Here is a 17,615-nt window from a genome sequence, read left to right on the forward strand (position 1 = left end):
TAATGGGGAAATGAAAAATCTCATTACAAACCTTATGATTAACAAAGCCTAGCGACTATGTCAAGAAGAGTAGTCGTCACTGGAATTGGTCTTGTAACTCCACTAGGAGTCGGCTCAAAGATCAATTGGCATAATTTAATTAACAGCAAAAGTGGAATAATTTCGACTAAATCATTATCAGACTATGTTGAGTCTGGCTGGGATACTATACCATCCAAAGTTATAGGAAAAGTTCCCTCTGGCTCCTTCAGTGAGGGAAAATGGGATAGTAAGGACCATTTTGAAAAAGCTGAAGCTAAAAGATTAGCATTGTTTTCTCAGTATGCCTTGGTAGCTACAAGAGAGGCGTTGAAAGACTCGTGCTTCACTCCAGATTCTGAAACAAAGTACGATACTGGGGTAGCGATAGGAAGTGGTATAGGATCCTTTCATGATACTTATGAAAATGCCGTTGGATTCCATAATACTAGATATAGGGCTGTTCAACCGATCTTTATTCCAAGACTTCTAACAAATATGGCTGCTGGAAATGTATCCATCGCTCATGGAATTAAAGGGCCCTTACATTCAGTTTCAACTGCATGTGCTACTGGTCTACATGCCATTGGAGATGCTTATAATTTTATTAATAACGGTTATGCTAAAGTAATGATAGCTGGAGGAACGGAGTCTTCAATTCATCCATTAGCACTAGCAGGTTTTGCTAAAGCTAGATCGGTTCTGACTTCATTTAACGATGAGCCGGAAAAGGCTAGTCGACCCTTTGATAAAGAAAGAAATGGGTTCGTTCTAGGTGAAGGATGTGGTATCTTAATATTGGAGGATTTAGATTTTGCTAAAATAAGAGGCGTGAAACCAAATGATATTTATGGAGAAATTGTGGGTTACGGTTTGACTGGTGATGCTCATCACATTACTGCCCCAATGGAGGATGGTAATGGTGCATTCAGAGCTATGAAAATGGCGTTGGATCGTGCTGGAGTTGATCCTGAACAAGTAGACTATGTTAACGCACATGCAACATCGACGGTCATCGGTGATAGATCTGAGAACAAAGCAATTAATGATTTATTCAAGCACAATGAACTTTTGAATATCTCATCCAATAAGTCATCTATAGGGCATTTGTTAGGAGCAGCAGGTGCTGTTGAGTCCATATTTACGTTGAAATCTCTCAAGCACAATATAATACCTCCGACGTTGAACTTAAACAATATTGGTGGAAGTAAGGGTGATGAAGGAAAACAGTTCGAGAGATTCGATTATGTTCCAAACGTTGCCAAGGAGCAGGTAATTAACATTGCTGTATGTAATTCGTTTGGTTTTGGTGGGGTAAACAGCTCGATATGCTTTAAAAAATATGTATAACGCAATGATATATATTGTAATTTGGTTGTTAAATAGGTTGCTACAAATCTAGTGGAATAAGCATTCGTAGTTTTTTCTTTTTTCCTTTCCGATGGAAATCACTTACAATGAAGAGGATTTTAAAACTAAGACGCAGGCAGTCATATATCAAATGGTTGTAATTACCAAATTAACGACGCTCAAAGTGAATTTATCCAGCTTTTTCTCCATCTGGGTGATTTCGTTTCTTATCATTTTAAGTGGCACTCACCACTTCACGTAGTCAAGTCCTGTTAATTACTGATAATAATACAATTTAATAGTGCCTCCAATGTTCATTTATCACCGATGATCAAATCATTCATATGCACCATTCGACTTAATCAGCATCCGTGAACCAATTTATTCTTAGGATAACTATAACCACCGTCCACATAACTTGTTAAATTCACGTTTGCGTATAAGTTTGGATGTTCCTCGATATAATCGCTGGTAGGGTAATCATCCGGATCACAGCCTATATTGATAGAGTCTTTGGGTTGGTAAACTCTGACATAATCGACACTCATAGTGGCTGGAAAGTTGAGTGCGGGCCAGTTAATATATGCCCAGTTATTCGATATACCCAAGTTCATGACAACAGCCATAGGTTCTTTCGATATATACCTCCAATCAATGTTACCATTTGGTGCCAAGGCATAAGAGTGAACAGTCAAGGTAGGATTTTCTCCAACATACCAAGTAACATACCCGTCGTCTTTATCATTCAAGTATTCATATGCGTATGACTGGTATCCATTTTCATTTCCACCTTTTTCATACCAGTCACTATTCAATACAGTTACTCCAGAAACAGCTTGTTGAAAGGGACCACCAGTATAAGTATTTATATTGGTAACGGAATGATTATGTATTTCAACGAAATTATAATCTGGGTAATACCAAATATCGAAAGGCGCTATCTGCATCGATTGTGATGCGACACCTCTCATGTCAGCGTCAATCTCACCTTCAAGAATATCGATTTCAGGTGCACCTCTACCAGTGCCGGGATTTGGATGCTTCTCACCAGGACATGTACAAGAGTTCAATCTTTGTCCAGGCAAATATGAAATACCATCAGGCGATGACTGATTCGGTGTAATCCCGGCATCACACGCTTCGTAAGTGTACGGCCATACACCATCGGTGGAGGCTAAATATCCAGGCCGACCCAAATTTCCCATAGTCCACAAACCAGGCCACAAACCAGATACGTTAAAATAATGCGGTAACCTAGCTGAAATCTCCAATATTCCTTGAGTAAAACACATTTTATTCCAACTTTGAACCATCGCAGATCTGTAAAATAAGTCATGATTTTTATAAGCATCCATTCTAAGATTGAGAGTTCCTTTTTCAGTTGTAGCTGCATCGGGATCGTACCACTCCAAATCATGTGTAGCACCATAATTTAAGTCAACAGCTGTAAAAAATTGATCATCACCTTCGTAGAAAGTTCTCCCTTCAGCATCGAATTCATCCGAAAATACCAATTTCCATTCGTCTCCATTCTTGTTCTTTCTAGTATATTCACTTGGAGGAGTGTCAGGGTCAATAAGACTAGTCCTGATAGCACTTAGTATAGGATACTTATAATGAGTTAACACCTCATACGTTTGAGGAACATAATGATGAGTGATACCAGAATACGTCAATACCGGTAAGATTATAAAAACCATTACCGCTGCAACAAGTAAAAATATGACACCTAAAAACCCACCCATTGATCTTTTGTCCATATTTTTCAAATCATATATAAACCTGTTCTTATCATATTCGGCATCCCTTATTGGATCTGGATTGTGCAAGTAATCGTCCTGTTCTTTCTCATCAATATGCAAAGGAAATGAAGAGGCTGGATAACCTCCGAAGGGACTGAAATCGGCAGTATGTAAAAATGGATTGGATGACTTGTTAGAACTTGCTGAGTCATCCTCGTCTGAAGACTTCTGAGGAGCCTTTTGTTGATGGAAGTGAGAAGATAATGAGCTTGAGGATACAACTCTTGATCCAGCCATAGAAGGATATCTGTCGTATTCAGGTGGAGCTTGAATGGATGTTTGAGGTGGAGTATTTGCTGAGAGCAAGTTATGGGTTTGATCATCACTAGAAGAGCTGTTATTATGAGAAAGTAAGTTCGATGTTGTTCCATTTTGTGACGAATAATATCCATTATACTCATTGTAGGGCCTGTCATATTGTGCCCCTTCTTCCAGCTGACTAAATGATTGTTGATTAGAACCAAATGAGCTTGATTCATCCTCCCCTGGTGCAACGAAAGGGTTGTCTAAACCCTCCTCTTCACCAGAATGAGGTGCGTTAAATGTTAAATCTCTTTGTGCCATGCTTTAGTTGATACTCTATTCCGATAGATGGACTCCTTAATCAGCAGTCTCACTCTGATCTAGCGAATGAACGGTCCTGTTTCAACCTCGTAGTATACACTAAGCTCGCTACTGACCTGTTGTCAATATGCGCCTCTGTACTGTCTGATAAAAGGAAACCTTTTAGAATAAATCAGCCTATCAAAAATCCAACTTAGTGTACTTGTATCCGTTTTTGCTTGATCTCTTAAGCAGATTATGTGTTGTTGTACGGATAAAAACTTAATCTTATTTCTTTCTGTATACACTGTACCACGTAACAGATGTAACTCTTAACGACCTTGGTTGAGGGAGAAAAAAAAACTTGCTTGCTCTTAGTATGCTTTAATGTTGTTTTATTCTAATAATGGCTGTGCGTAAGGAAGAAAAATTCTTGAGCGAGTGTTTTGTGTAATTTCTAAAATAAGCCATAAAACAACTCAACTTGGATCGTGTTTTTGTGTAATTACCTTCCGATGCTGCATCTACACTTTCTTAAGAAGCAGCTTTTGTTCAGGATGTACTAAGAGACTGTTGGTAGCAAGGAACGGGATGAGTGTCCTAGAGATACTTGATTTGGAATGATAGTATTTCAACATATGGCTACTTTTACTTCATGTCTATATTTAGTTACAAAAATGTACAACTTGGGTGCAAGAGTGTTGCACAGCAGCCTTTGCACGTAAGGAAGTTGTCGGTGAGAAGCACTGGTCGTGACATTTGATATTTATTTTATGTAATAAGCCTCTACTGGCAGATACTCACCTAAAATAGGGACCATATACGTTCCATATTTTTGAAATTAGCTTCATTTTCTTCTCCATAGAGGAGTGGTCGTCGTTAAGACTAGTCAAGTCCCTGGACCAAGCCAGAGCCAACTGATTAGGGATCAAACGCTTAGACAATATCATGAGGTTACTGATCTCGATTAACAACCTTCCCTCTACGTAGTTCACTGTGTCATAGTCTATCAAAAGACTTTCAATAGTGTTTAATGACTTAAGGCATACCAAATTGAGCTCCTTACCATTAACAAATAAAGGTTTCGAAGCTGTTAAATACGACCAAGCCTTGTATAAAATGAAAAGGGACGGACTTATGGAAACAACTCCAAACACGAGTTGCTGTGACTTCAAAAGCTTATCTATTCCACTGAGTGCTATGGCACCATCCACCTTTGTCTTTTGTACTTGGATCAAAATTGACCTGATGAGCGAGCCTCTTACAATAGACTTCACAGGGGTACGAATTTCATTTTCATACTGGGACATAAACATAGTTAGATCGCCGTCTTGAATCATCTGATGTAGTTTCTCCTTGTCTACGGGGCCGTTACTTTGGTCAACGATAAATTCGGTAACCATTCTTTCCAAAGAATCCAAATCCGACTTCAAAGACTCCTTTGAAGTTATCGAAAGATCGTCGTCTCTACGTAAAGTCTTTAACATGCCATTTATTGGATTAATCACCCAATTCTCAAAAAATCCGATAACAGTATCAACAAGATTGAGCTTGACCCAATTTATGATTTCATCCCTATTCTTATAAACATTAATGGAGGTTGACGGTCCATATATGATTAAAATAATCAATAGTGGCCAATATCTTTCCATAAATCCTGGCTGATCGGTGGTCAGGTATTGATTTATTGAATTGAACTCCACAGTTTTATTCAAAAGTAAGCCTATCTTTTGCGATTCTGAGCTGATGTCCAGATTTTGGATCTGTAAAACGGATTCCAAAGACTTTGAGTCAGAGTTTCGTTTGATAAGCATATCAACCTTTGCTGCGTTCACATCGATTTCGCGTTCGATCATGCTCAAATTCGCTTTGACCTCCCTGTTCACAGACTTGAGGGGGTACTTCAAGACGTATTTTACTTTCTTATATAATCCTGTCTCCGTCATATTCAAGAAAATCAAAGAGGGATCCTGGGAAACAAATTTCTCTATTATCTGTTTAAAAGATCTAAAGATTGCCCTGCCTGTGGTTATCACCTTTTGATAAGAGTTATAGAGTAGATTGTCTTCCTCAGTGCCGCTAGTGGTAGAGACATAAGATTCATCTTCTTCTATGAAATTGACCGAACGTCCCAAAACATCACGGGAAAAATCAAAGATCTTAATAGGACATGACTGAATGAAGTAGACATATTTTTTAAATGAAGAACTATTTAAGTTCTCCCAGTAGATACTCTGGCTCTTTAAATACAAAGTTTTGTAGATAAGAGAATCGGACAATTTCATGTTCAAAAGCAAAATGACATACTCATTTATCAACTTTAGCGTTTCTTCACTAGTGCCATCCTTTATAGAAATATTTTCAATATTCTTGTATATCGAAAGAACGGACGATAAATTCAAATTCAGTAGCTTTTTGAAGTCAAATTGGTCAATCCCTAACAAGTATATCAAACTCTGAAATTCGGACTGTAAAGCAATAAAGTCGTGATCATTATTGGTTTTCGCATATGATATGGCACCTTTGGATAAGAAATTAATAGTCCTGGTGTTTAATTCCTTGAATTGCTTTTCAATTCTGATTGAGATGATGTTTGTACTGTTGATACCATTGAGGTAATCTGTAGTACTAGATCTTCTTTTCTTCAATCCTGGGCTGATTAAGTCCATGATTGCAGCAAGAACTACTAAAAGAGCAAATATTAAGTTCGATCGCAATTTAAATTCTCAAATCTTCACGCAACCTAATCTATACGCTTCTACTATTCAACTACAAAATTATCGCCTACAATGGTACCAAAAAAAGCTGCTGGTTCTTTAAAAAAATCTATTAGATAGTAAGTCTTTATTTATGCTACTGTTAGTTTTTTATTCATCTTCATTAGATTTATCATCAAGCACTCCAGATTCTTTAATAAGCAAATCCACATCCTCATCTCTCCAGATCTTATGGATGATCTTACCTGGATGATTTTCAGATGAACTCAAGGTAGCAAATTCTAGTTTGTCGCTCTTTAAATTAGAGGAATCCATAGTCTTGGACAAAACCTTAATTGCCAATTCACAGGCATCCTTTAATGAGATATCGTCCTTGTAGTCCTTTTTAAGTAAGGTTTGAGCTGCAGAATTATTGGCTCCAATACTCGTTGCTTTCCATCCTGAATAGTTTCCCGAAGGATTAGATGTAAATAATTGAAAATTGTAACGATCATCATACCCCGCGTACAAAAAACTAACACCGAATGGCCTCAATCCCCCATGCTGAGTGTAGCCTTGTTTTATATCACAGATCCTTTTAATTAAAAGCTCGCATGGAATATCCTCATTGTAGTTCTTCAAATAGTTTTGAGCGGTCACTCGAGCGTTATTGACCAAGATTGAAGCGTCCGCCGTCATACCTGCAACTGCACAAACAATATTATCACTTATCACGTATATCTTCTCAGCAGATCCATCATTGTCTAATAGTTTCGAAGTGACCTTCTTTTCGCAAGCCAATACCACACCATCTTTGGAAAGAATACCTAATGCTGTAGCTGCCATTGAAATTGCCTCCTGAGCATATTCTACTTGGTATAATCTACCTTCAGGAGAGAATATAGTTGTTCTTGAATCGTATCTTCTGGACATCTTGTTTCACAATATTGTTCTTGAATTATTGGATGCTAAGTTTCAAAATTTGAAGGTTATTGTTGATCGGTGGCGATAAATTTGGTGATATTGAAAACTGCATAATGTTACAAACTAATTCTTATGAGATACATAACATTAAAGGTGAAAAGGTGCCAGAGAAATCATAGATTTGAAAGTATAACGATACATCTTTAGAGTCTATAAGGTGGTTCTTCTGTTTTAGGAATAGTTGTGGTTTGAGAGAGAGCTTCTGAACATGAGAATATTCGTCAGTTCTTTGAATGTTCCTATAGGTTACACCACACCCAGATTCCCTTCTCTTTACTTACCGCTGGGACACCATAAACCACAATATGAGTCCCTGTTCCTTTATTATACTTCAGACATATGGAAATATACAGTATACTGGTCATTGATTCTTGTGGGAGCTTTTTTCCTTGTGTCTGGTACGGTAGCTGCCTTCAACCATTTTGTTTCTAATCATAGGTACAGCTTCAAGACACAGAGAAGCTACTCTATTATAGAGTCGCTAATGATAGTCCTTTTCTATTTCGTTATTGGGCTTTCTCAGGGGTTTATAAGTGGTGCTATCATTGGACTTATTATTCTGGCTATATATAAAGCAGGCTCACTATCAATGAGTACCTGGATTCCATTCTGCTGGGGAGCAGCTCAAATATTGTATCATATAGCTAGTTCATATCTGACTAGCCTGGTCATTTTATAGATAATTCAAAGCGTTGTTTTCGCCGGTACCTACTGGTGCACAATTTAATTATTAATAGTGCAATTTTTATTTATAGTTTAATCTAATTAAAAGGTGAGCTAGGATGAGCTCTTTGGATTTAGGTTTCATACAAGTAAATCAGTTATGCTATAGGTTTATTACACTCTCTCAATCTAGTCTTGATGATAATGACGAGAGGTATCTTATAAATTTGGCAACTGAGTGCCTTGATTTAATGGACCACTATAATGCATTGCATCCCAGTTACAAAGTGTTGGTCACTTTCTTAGAATCTAAATCAATAAAAAAGTACAATTCTGAATGGATTAAGAAGGTTCAAGAGGTAAGCGATGATATTTTCCTGAAAGGGAAGCAATGTCTAGTGGATCTTGAATCGAGTATTGATCTCTCAAATATCACAACACTTGAGGTTCTTCAAAAAGTTAAAAGCACATTGATCTCGTTAATTATTCAAACACAATATCAGGATGCTCTCCAGATCTTAAGCGATATATCCTCGTTGCTTCAATTCACGTCACAACCTTCAGATTATCAAGCTGTTCAAAATAATGCTTTCATTGAATACTACTTTTATCAGTATATAACTAAGCTATTCAGTTCTGCTTGGTCTCCCGATGAGCAAGACAAATTAGAAAATTTCCAGCGTCCTGGCAGTGCTTATTTTGAATTTGGAAATACAAGGTCTCAGGCAAGCTCTTTTAAAATGTTAAGAGATATTGTGAATAGGGTTTCGTTTTATTACAATAAGAATGAATTCTTTTTAACTTCAGAAGGAAGCTCTGCTCCAACCACTGAATTGAAGTATTACTGGATCATATCATGGTTCCATTCTACAATTGCATTTAAAGGGGGAAAGTTCGTGGATTATGTGAATGATATCGATACGATTTTAGCAACACCATCTATCAATGGGCTCACTCCTTTAACCGTGCTAAGTGAGCTTCCAGTATTAAAATCCAACATCTTGGTGCTACTTGAGATCTCTATGATTTGCACTAGACCCTTCAAAGCCCTATCTTTAGCTGAAGAGAAATATGACAATGTTTTGGGCTTATTAGAATCTACAGAGGGAAGTTTGGAAAATCAGATTTATCTTGATATTTTACTCCCATTAGCAGAAACCAAGTATAAAAATGCTAAAATTCTTTTCAGTGATGAAATGTTTATTAAAATGTTTGAGGGTTCTATTGGTTATATCGTGCCACTTTCAGTGTTCAAAGGTTCGGGTTCATTTTTAGACTATATCAGGTCTATCATAGACTTCAAAAGTTTTTTAGTTATCATATCTGTGAGCAAGCGAATTCAACGAACAAAACTTCTAAAGATACTTGGATATGAAAACGATGATAATAATTCACAAACTTTTCAAAAACTTCTAATATTAATAGCGGCCTTGAATTTAGGAGAATTAGGAATTGGATTTGATTATCAAGGAGACTATTTCTATAATTATGAATCAAATTTAACTGAAAAGGCTCTATTCGAGAAGCTCCACAATTTGTCGAATAATTTAGAGGCAGAAAGTATAGCCAATATTATGAAAGGAGTGTTACTCGAAAAATTTTTCAGTTGAGACTTTGGATAAGGATGAGTCGATAAATGAGCTCTATCATGTCATATCTTCCTTTTAAAGAATCAAATTTGACCCTCGAAATATCAAACAGAATATTAGGACCATTGAAGATCAACCTTTTTATGAGAAAGCAACTAATCATAATCAAATACACTCCGCAATCGTCGAAGTTATCTTGCTGGTCGCACTTCATTCTTATGATATCCATCTTTTTGTTTGACTTGAATAAATTCTTACATGACTGAAGTCTTTGAACAAGTTCATCCAATAACTTTTGTTCAGAAGAAGAATCATTATTATCAAGTGCCATAGAATCGTACACGTATAGTCTATTTTCGAGAAGATTCAATAAACCTAGTGCCCAATGGTCCCCATTATTCACTTCTTCTAGATCAACCTGATCGTAATCTTCGATAAAATTGATGGGAATAAATATGAACTTGGCTTTCTTCAAATCGTTTAAAGGCAAAATCTCTTCCAAGTCTTCAGTGAACGGTATATGCAAAAACAACTGTACAAGGGAGGGAAATAGGAGTTGAATTTGGCATCTGAAATTCCCTTGTTCTGTATCATTTAAAAACGTCTGTGCCAATAATTCGTAAACTATCGAAATATTATTATCATCGAGCCATTGTTCAGGAAGTATATGGTTTAAATCAGATTTGTATAGTGCAATGGAGTGATATTGTAATATCTTAACGTCTTTATGTGGTTCTATATTACTTACGATTTTTGAATATATTCTTTTAATCTGTAATCGTATTTCGTATGGATTGTATTCAACCAAATTTGAATTGGTGTTCCCGTCCAGATCTCCCCTGTCTTCTTTCCTCCTCCTCATTTCTTTTGCTCGAGAAGCATTTATTTTCTTGACTTGTTTTTTCTCTTTTTTCTCTTGCTTCGTTAGCTTTTTGTTACTATGCTTGTCTTCTATCTTGTCTTCTACCGGATCAACTTCCATACCAACCGACGGAAAGACATCATCCCATGGGAGCTGATCAAAGCCACTAGTGTTTATGACATGCTCATGCTTATTTTGTATGACTTTATGCTCTATGCAATATCCTTTCTCTTCGCTAAAGACTATTGCTGGCATGTTCATGTAGGACTGACTCTGGAAGGTTTAACATTAAAGTTGGTGATTTCGAGATATCTAAAAATTAGTTTTAAACTATCATACTGTAACTAAAATGAAATGTTTTAGCAAACTTCAGGAGTCCTGCGCAAGAAGAGCCATTAGGGCTACTGCCTTCAAAGGTTTCAGATGTTTGAGCTTAAAATCAAGGCCTATGGCATCCGTCCCTTTTAATATGGGGCAACCTACTCATGAAACAAGACCTCACTACTTGCCAAAACCTGGAAACCTCACTCCAGGAATTACTGCCCTTGAATACTACAATCGGAGGCTTAAGCTAGCCGATAAGCTTTCAGAAAAATCAATTGTTGTCTTAACAAGCAACCAAGTTCAGTATAGCTCTGGAAGCGTTTTTTATGATTTTCAACAAGATAATGATTTTTATTATTTGACCGGTTGGTTGGAACCAAATTCAGTAGCTATCATAGAGAAGGTACTGTCAAGCAGGACAGATGATAGCGTCGTTTTCCATATGTTAGCTCCGCAGAAAAACCCTCAGATTGAGCTTTGGGAGGGAGACAGACTGGGGCCCCAGGGTGCTTATGACTTCTTCAACGCTGACGTAGTTGATGACATCGAAAATATAAAAACTTACATGCAAAAATTATTAAAAAATGTTGATGTTGTATTCTGGGATGATAAATCATTAAACTCAGGAGGTAATTCCCTGTCGAAGTTTCTGTCTTTTTTTAATCTAAAAGCATTAAATAGCGGTCTGGTAACTATCCTGGACTTGATTCAAAAATCTAGCAAGCCAATACGCTCACCAAAATCCATGATTGCTGAATTGCGATCAGTTAAGTCGCCGGCAGAGATTAATGTTATGCATGCAGCAGGAAAAATTTCAAGTAGAGCTTTCAACAAAGCTATTGCTAAGGTGGGTTCCCAAGAGCCTATTCATACAGAAAGGACGTTGGCTAAATTTTTAGATTACCAGTTTGTTCACGGTGGATGTGATAAGCAGGCATATATACCAGTAGTGGCGAGTGGAAAGAATGCCTTGACAATTCACTACACGAGAAACGATGATCTTTTATATAAAGATGAATTAGTCTTCGTTGATGCAGGTGGAAAATTGGGTGGTTATTGCTCCGACATTTCAAGAACTTGGCCAAATTCCCCCGAAGGGTTTAGTGGTCCACAGAAGGACATTTACGAAGTTGTATTGAATGCGAATAAAGCTTGCATTGATTTATGCTGTGAATCTTCCCATATGTCAGTCCATGATATTCATGAATTTTCAGTTAAATTTTTGACTAAAGAATTAAACCAACTTAAGGGTTTTGAAGGAATCTCATCATCCACAGTATCTAGAATTTTATACCCCCATTACATTGGGCATCATCTTGGTCTAGATTTACATGATGTTCCTTCTCTATCTAAGATCAATAACATTGTCTCAGGAAATGTCCTAACCATTGAACCGGGGTTGTATATACCAGAGAACGATAATTGGCCAAAGTGGTATCGTGGTATAGGTGTCAGAGTTGAAGACGATATTGTCGTGGGTAAAGAAAGTAAGGATATATTAAACCTATCAAGTGGCTGTGTTAAGGAAGTTGTCGATATTGAATCATTGATATCAAGTGGGAAAGTAACCACACCTGGAGCTTATGACGAAACGGTAATCTTAGATATATAGACGTGTATAAATTCGTATAATAAGTGTAACTATGTACATAAAAAATTTTCAAACTAGTATAGTATTATTGAACAAAAATACCCTAACGTCCAACACTTAGTAATAAGGAGTTATTTGAACCTCCGTCGCCATCTCCCCCTTTACCACCGCTCGGCAAATAAGAAACGTTGGGCGATGATGCTAAAGTGCTGGCAATATCTTTGGAAGCTTCAAGTCTTCTGATCATCAACAAACCATCACCGGCTTTTGCTAAGGCCTTCGAAACAGTCTCTGCACTCTCGGCTTCACCTTCAGCTCTAATAACATTCGCTTTTCTCTCTTGTTCGGCCTTTTCAACTAGATATTTTGCTCTTTCTGCATCTTGTTGAGCAATTTGCTTCTGCTCAACAGCCTTAGTGAACTCTTTACCGAAGGTCATGTGTGTAATTGAAACATCTTCTAGCCTGATATTAAACTCGTTGGCTCTTCTGGACAACTCCTGTCTAATTCTTGCTGACACTACTTCTCTTTGCGTGATAAGTTCGGCTGCATCAAACTGAGCTACAATACTTTTTAAAATCTCATTACCTATCGCAGGCAAAACTCTTTCATCATAATCCAAGCCTAAACTTTGATAAATTCTTGGTAAATTCAAAACTTCAGGTCTATGTAAAACTCTCAAAGTGAGTGAAACATTCTGCAAGTCCTTAGACCCTGTGGTGGTCGCAATTGTCTTGGGTCTTGTCCTCACATCATATATGATTGCTTTTTGGAGCCATGGAATCAAAAAGTGCGTTCCTTCCCCTACAACCTTTTGTTGTACACCATTCAATCTATCGAAAATAACTGCCCTTTTTCCTCCCTCAACATCGTATATGGCGGATTGGCCAAGAGTGAAAGCAACACCTAATGGTATGGCAATCTTTGAAATGATATCAGTAAATCTCTGTGGCATTCTTATTGAATTATAATTATTTCTATAGCTAAAATTAGCTATAGCTGAATCTAAGAACTTTTTGATGGCAATTGAGTTCGTGCCTCGATGAAAAACTGCACTTTCTCTCGACAAAATTTTACACTTTAGAGTTGGTTTTCGTAAAGGCTGATCAGATCCCAAATTCAACTAATCATTTGTTCAGTATCATATATATACGTTCTCTATTAAATATAGGATCCTAAATATGAAGAATAATGTCGCCGTAAATCGATATCCATTCAGATAAAGTAAAATTTCTATAAACCAAATATAAAATGCAAGGATTCGAATTTCGATGAGCAATAGAACAAATTAGTCCATATGGCCATATGTATTTGAGGAAAACTAATTATCAATGAAAAACACTAAAGTCCAAGCTGCACCAGCTGCAATAGACCCTATCGCCACCATTTGGAATCCTTCGCTTACCTTTTTAAGATTACCACAATCTTCACCTAGAGAGATAGAAGTTTTCACATAGCCAAAAATGAATAAAGTAATGATCATAACCACAACTGATATTAATAAACCTGTCTTGACCACGTTACAAAAAAAATAAGGCATTAAAGGGACGAATCCACCAAAAAAGTAACCTGACCCAATTGTTAATGCGGATGTAAATTCTCTTCCTTCAGGGGGTTCCTCAAGGCCCTTTCCATATCTGATTACAAAGTCTATCAAACTCTTTGGCTTTGAATCTAAATCCTTTAAGAACGATGCAATGGTTGGCTCTGAAGCTCCCAAATCTAGCATTATTTCTGCTACATCTTGATTAACAGTTTCTGGTTTTTTGAAAAATTCAAGCTTTTCTCTTTTCACCTCTGAGCGGTAATATTCGGATTCTGATCTTGCCGCCAAATAGCCACCAAGGCCCATAGAAATGGCACCAGAAACTAACTCTGCCATTCCTCCCGTTATGACTAATTTGGAATCTCCTAACGAAGATAAACCCGCCGTTAAAGCAAAGGGCACAGTCAAACCATCTGATAAACCAATGATTATATCTGACATAACCCTGGGATCAAACTTATTAAAAAATCCTGTCAGTTCTTCTGAGGAGTTCAGATCGGACAGATTAGACTTCATGGCATTTCCTATTGCTTCTTCATTAACTATATCTTGAGTTCTATTTGGGTTTTCAGTCGCTCCATAGGGCGATTGGTTGTTATCTAGCAATTGCTCTACCCTTTCCAATTCTTCGTCAGAATTATCTTTGGTAAATAATTTACTTATCTGGTTCTTCAAAACAACTAATGACATTGTTCTTAGTTATGATATCGATGCCAAAATTATAGATTTATAAATATTAATGTATGTGTAACTGAATGATCACGTCTTGTAATAGTATTTAAAGTACTATCAACAACTTCACCGGAATGTTCGACAAATCGTTTTCCGATATCGTGTCCGAATCTTTTATGCTGTAACAACAGACCAAATATATGCTGCTAAAATTTTGCCACTTTTTTTTTAAGTTTCCACCAAAATAAAAAACGACTGTATTATAATGATCAATCTTGTTGTTATGGCTTAAGTTTCTTCGTATTACTGAAGCTTCTTATGTTACACTTACCTCAATTTTGATCTATTTACCCACAATAATTTGTTTGGAAGCCACCTGTATCAATGGTTTACTAGGATTTAAACTTTTCTGGAGGTAATATTACTTCAGAGATTTATCAGGGATGCGTAGTTTGTTTATGGGAGACTTCCATCAGGTGATGATCAATCTTCAAAGCAGAGCGCATTTGCTTACAATTGCGTTTTTTTTGATTGGCCACAGTGCGAAGAAATCAAAATAGACAGGAATGGCTGAAATAATGCTGCTTAGAAACAATAAGACGCGGGAACAGCTGACAATCAACAGTACACAAAATAAAACGGTCTTTGAAGGTACTAGTGCATACAAACTGGTTTAAGGAGCTGACTATTGGCGCGAATAACGACGTCACACAGTTGATGACTTGATAATTCGGGTTTCTTCCTGTATACTTCATGTGCTATTGCAACGCAGACTTTCATGCTGTGAGCTGGAGAGTATTTATGAATGTCATGGTTACCATTACTACCAAGTTTTATTCCGCACTAGCGGCGGTCGAGGTTAAGCTAAGCTCTATAGGATACACACTCGACCATGACCGATTCCCATGCGTCATGAGGATTTAATTCACAGACAACGGCATGATGTGGTGTTTTCTTTTTCAGCAGTGTGCCTAATGAAGCGTCACCCAGAGAGTAACATCTAATTGGAGAAGGACCGCGCATAGTCTGCAAAGCTCTAAGACACTAATAGCCCCACCTTAATGGTAGCGGTATCAGGATGTAGATTGACACGATAGTGAAAAAGTGATCTTTTATCTGCCGGATTGGTACCCCATATTAGAATCTTAAATTCACTTCGGCTTCAAAAGCTACGACTTCTGATATCACAGGCAAGAGCAGTCTTACTATCTTACTATTATCTATAGTATTCAAGTATATGAAATAATTGACAAAAGAGTTTTCTTATAAACGTTAATTATATATTCATGAGTATTTTTTACTTGATGCTACCGTGGCATAGTTCATCCAGCAATTTTACTTATATTCTTTAAAGCTCTATTTGGTCTCGCAAGCCTATGCCGTTCTCTGGATCAAATGGATTCCGCTATCACTTTCAACGAGGTCACTGATTTCTCCAACATTCAAATTAAAAGCCGCTTCCTCAAACGACGGTTGCATTTGTCCCTTTCCGAAAAAACCAAGGTCACCACCTTGTGAGTGAGACAGGCAATCACTTTCTGTTACAGCAATATCGCTCAATTTTGCCTCGCCTCCTAATATTTTGGTCTGCAATTTCTTGATATTTTGTATCGCCTCATCTCTACTTCTCGAAATTCCATCTGGTGATTTCCAAGATTTAGGTTTTCTCGATTGATTGTGCTTTATCAAAAGGTGCGAGGCTCTTATTTTACCATCTTGAGGTATTGCTGGTCTATTTCCCTGTGCTTTGAACTTCGCCAAGTATTCTTTCAATTTGTCATTATCACTTCCAAAAGGAGGCTCCCAAGAAGATTCCTTCGTAGCCTGATTCAAATAGTATTCTCTATTATGATTACGAGATACACGAATTGCCCATCCAGGCGGTAATCCTGTCTCTGCCATAATGTGTCGTACAGTTGATCGCAATGTCCTCAGTTGGTCAAAACATTTAAAAAAATTGTCAAGCATAGTGTTGCACGTGATGTACATAGTTCCATTTTAATTTTACTAATTTTTAAGAGGTGTTATATATATATATATAGAGAACTATGTATATATAATACCTCTAACATGCATTGCTTCCTCTACTTTAAAATATAGCTAGCTAATAGATACGTGGAAACGGAGTTTTGGATACACATTTATGTGCTTGATTATTCTCCCTATGGAAAATACGAATCCTCCTGTTTCTGAGGAACCTTGAATCATTTCTGTTTCATTGCTATTATAATAAAAGAGGCTGCATGATTATGCAGTTCTCTGAATCAAATGAATCCCACTATCGCTTTCGACGAGGTCACTGATTTCTCCAACATTCAAACTAAAAGCTGCTTCCTCAAACGACGGCTGCATTTGACCCTTTCCGAAGAATCCAAGGTCACCACCTTGTGAGTGAGACAGATCGTCACTCTCTGTTATAGCGAGGTCGTTCAATTTTGCTTCACCATCTAATATTTTAGTCTGCAATTTCTTGATATTTTGAATCGCCTCATCTCTACTTCTCGAAATACCTTCAGGAGACTTCCAAGATTTGGGCTTCCTAGATTGGTTGTGCTTTATCAAAATGTGCGAGGCCCTTATTTTACCATCTGCCGGTATAACAGGTTTATTTCCCTGTGCTTTAAACCTCGCCAAATACTCTTTCAATTTGTCATTATCACTTCCAAAAGGGGGTTCCCAAGAAGATTCTTTTGTTGCTTGATTTAAAAAATATTCCCTATTATAGGTGTTAGAAACACGAATTGCCCATCCAGGCGGTAATCCTGCCTCAGCCATAATGTGTCTTACACTTCATCGAGCCCTTAGGAATAAATTAACGTATTCATATATAATTAATATACATGGTTGTATGCCGGATTCAAGGCTTGACACTAATATCTTTTAGCCAGATAATTATTTCCAATTTAATTTGACTTATTACTATCGCTCTGAAGCTCATTAAGCAGATGGTAGTAGATTAAATAACTAGATTTTGG

The 17,615-nt window shown here is 37.2% G+C and overlaps 11 protein-coding genes across 11 annotated transcripts; 4 read left to right on the top strand and 7 right to left on the bottom strand.

Moving 5' to 3' along the window:
- Positions 1 to 57: 57 nt before the first annotated feature.
- CEM1 (fatty acid synthase) lies at positions 58 to 1,368 on the top strand (the record flags this gene model as incomplete). Its single annotated transcript, XM_062955457.1, has 1 exon — positions 58 to 1,368. One exon carries the CDS (start codon positions 58 to 60, stop codon positions 1,366 to 1,368), a length of 1,311 nt encoding a protein of 436 aa, XP_062812057.1.
- A 362-nt stretch (positions 1,369 to 1,730) lies between these two features.
- Positions 1,731 to 3,734, bottom strand: SKN2 (Skn2p; the record flags this gene model as incomplete). The annotated part of the gene is made up of 1 exon (XM_062955458.1): positions 1,731 to 3,734. The coding sequence occupies one exon, from the start codon at positions 3,732 to 3,734 to the stop codon at positions 1,731 to 1,733; it is 2,004 nt and encodes a 667-aa protein (XP_062812058.1).
- Positions 3,735 to 4,513: 779 nt separating this feature from the next.
- On the bottom strand, positions 4,514 to 6,382 carry PRCAT00005387001 (uncharacterized protein; the record flags this gene model as incomplete). Its single annotated transcript, XM_062955459.1, has 1 exon — positions 4,514 to 6,382. The coding sequence occupies one exon, from the start codon at positions 6,380 to 6,382 to the stop codon at positions 4,514 to 4,516; it is 1,869 nt and encodes a 622-aa protein (XP_062812059.1).
- A 198-nt stretch (positions 6,383 to 6,580) lies between these two features.
- PRE9 (proteasome core particle subunit alpha 3) lies at positions 6,581 to 7,342 on the bottom strand (the record flags this gene model as incomplete). Its single annotated transcript, XM_062955460.1, has 1 exon — positions 6,581 to 7,342. The coding sequence occupies one exon, from the start codon at positions 7,340 to 7,342 to the stop codon at positions 6,581 to 6,583; it is 762 nt and encodes a 253-aa protein (XP_062812060.1).
- Positions 7,343 to 7,601: 259 nt separating this feature from the next.
- Positions 7,602 to 8,072, top strand: PRCAT00005389001 (uncharacterized protein; the record flags this gene model as incomplete). The annotated part of the gene is made up of 1 exon (XM_062955461.1): positions 7,602 to 8,072. One exon carries the CDS (start codon positions 7,602 to 7,604, stop codon positions 8,070 to 8,072), a length of 471 nt encoding a protein of 156 aa, XP_062812061.1.
- Positions 8,073 to 8,175: 103 nt separating this feature from the next.
- Positions 8,176 to 9,666, top strand: PRCAT00005390001 (uncharacterized protein; the record flags this gene model as incomplete). Its single annotated transcript, XM_062955462.1, has 1 exon — positions 8,176 to 9,666. One exon carries the CDS (start codon positions 8,176 to 8,178, stop codon positions 9,664 to 9,666), a length of 1,491 nt encoding a protein of 496 aa, XP_062812062.1.
- Positions 9,667 to 10,856: 1,190 nt separating this feature from the next.
- On the top strand, positions 10,857 to 12,443 carry PRCAT00005392001 (aminopeptidase; the record flags this gene model as incomplete). The annotated part of the gene is made up of 1 exon (XM_062955463.1): positions 10,857 to 12,443. The coding sequence occupies one exon, from the start codon at positions 10,857 to 10,859 to the stop codon at positions 12,441 to 12,443; it is 1,587 nt and encodes a 528-aa protein (XP_062812063.1).
- An 82-nt stretch (positions 12,444 to 12,525) lies between these two features.
- On the bottom strand, positions 12,526 to 13,377 carry PRCAT00005393001 (prohibitin subunit; the record flags this gene model as incomplete). Its single annotated transcript, XM_062955464.1, has 1 exon — positions 12,526 to 13,377. One exon carries the CDS (start codon positions 13,375 to 13,377, stop codon positions 12,526 to 12,528), a length of 852 nt encoding a protein of 283 aa, XP_062812064.1.
- A 366-nt stretch (positions 13,378 to 13,743) lies between these two features.
- Positions 13,744 to 14,658, bottom strand: CCC1 (Ccc1p; the record flags this gene model as incomplete). The annotated part of the gene is made up of 1 exon (XM_062955465.1): positions 13,744 to 14,658. The coding sequence occupies one exon, from the start codon at positions 14,656 to 14,658 to the stop codon at positions 13,744 to 13,746; it is 915 nt and encodes a 304-aa protein (XP_062812065.1).
- Positions 14,659 to 16,014: 1,356 nt separating this feature from the next.
- On the bottom strand, positions 16,015 to 16,542 carry PRCAT00005395001 (peptidylprolyl isomerase; the record flags this gene model as incomplete). Its single annotated transcript, XM_062955467.1, has 1 exon — positions 16,015 to 16,542. The coding sequence occupies one exon, from the start codon at positions 16,540 to 16,542 to the stop codon at positions 16,015 to 16,017; it is 528 nt and encodes a 175-aa protein (XP_062812066.1).
- Positions 16,543 to 16,887: 345 nt separating this feature from the next.
- On the bottom strand, positions 16,888 to 17,415 carry PRCAT00005396001 (peptidylprolyl isomerase; the record flags this gene model as incomplete). Its single annotated transcript, XM_062955468.1, has 1 exon — positions 16,888 to 17,415. The coding sequence occupies one exon, from the start codon at positions 17,413 to 17,415 to the stop codon at positions 16,888 to 16,890; it is 528 nt and encodes a 175-aa protein (XP_062812067.1).
- Between the last annotated feature and the right edge of the window lie 200 nt (positions 17,416 to 17,615).

This window comes from Priceomyces carsonii, assembly GCF_900007245.1.
Source record: "Priceomyces carsonii strain CBS4050 genome assembly, scaffold: Debaryomyces_carsonii_scaffold_6, whole genome shotgun sequence".
NCBI lineage: Eukaryota > Fungi > Ascomycota > Pichiomycetes > Serinales > Debaryomycetaceae > Priceomyces > Priceomyces carsonii.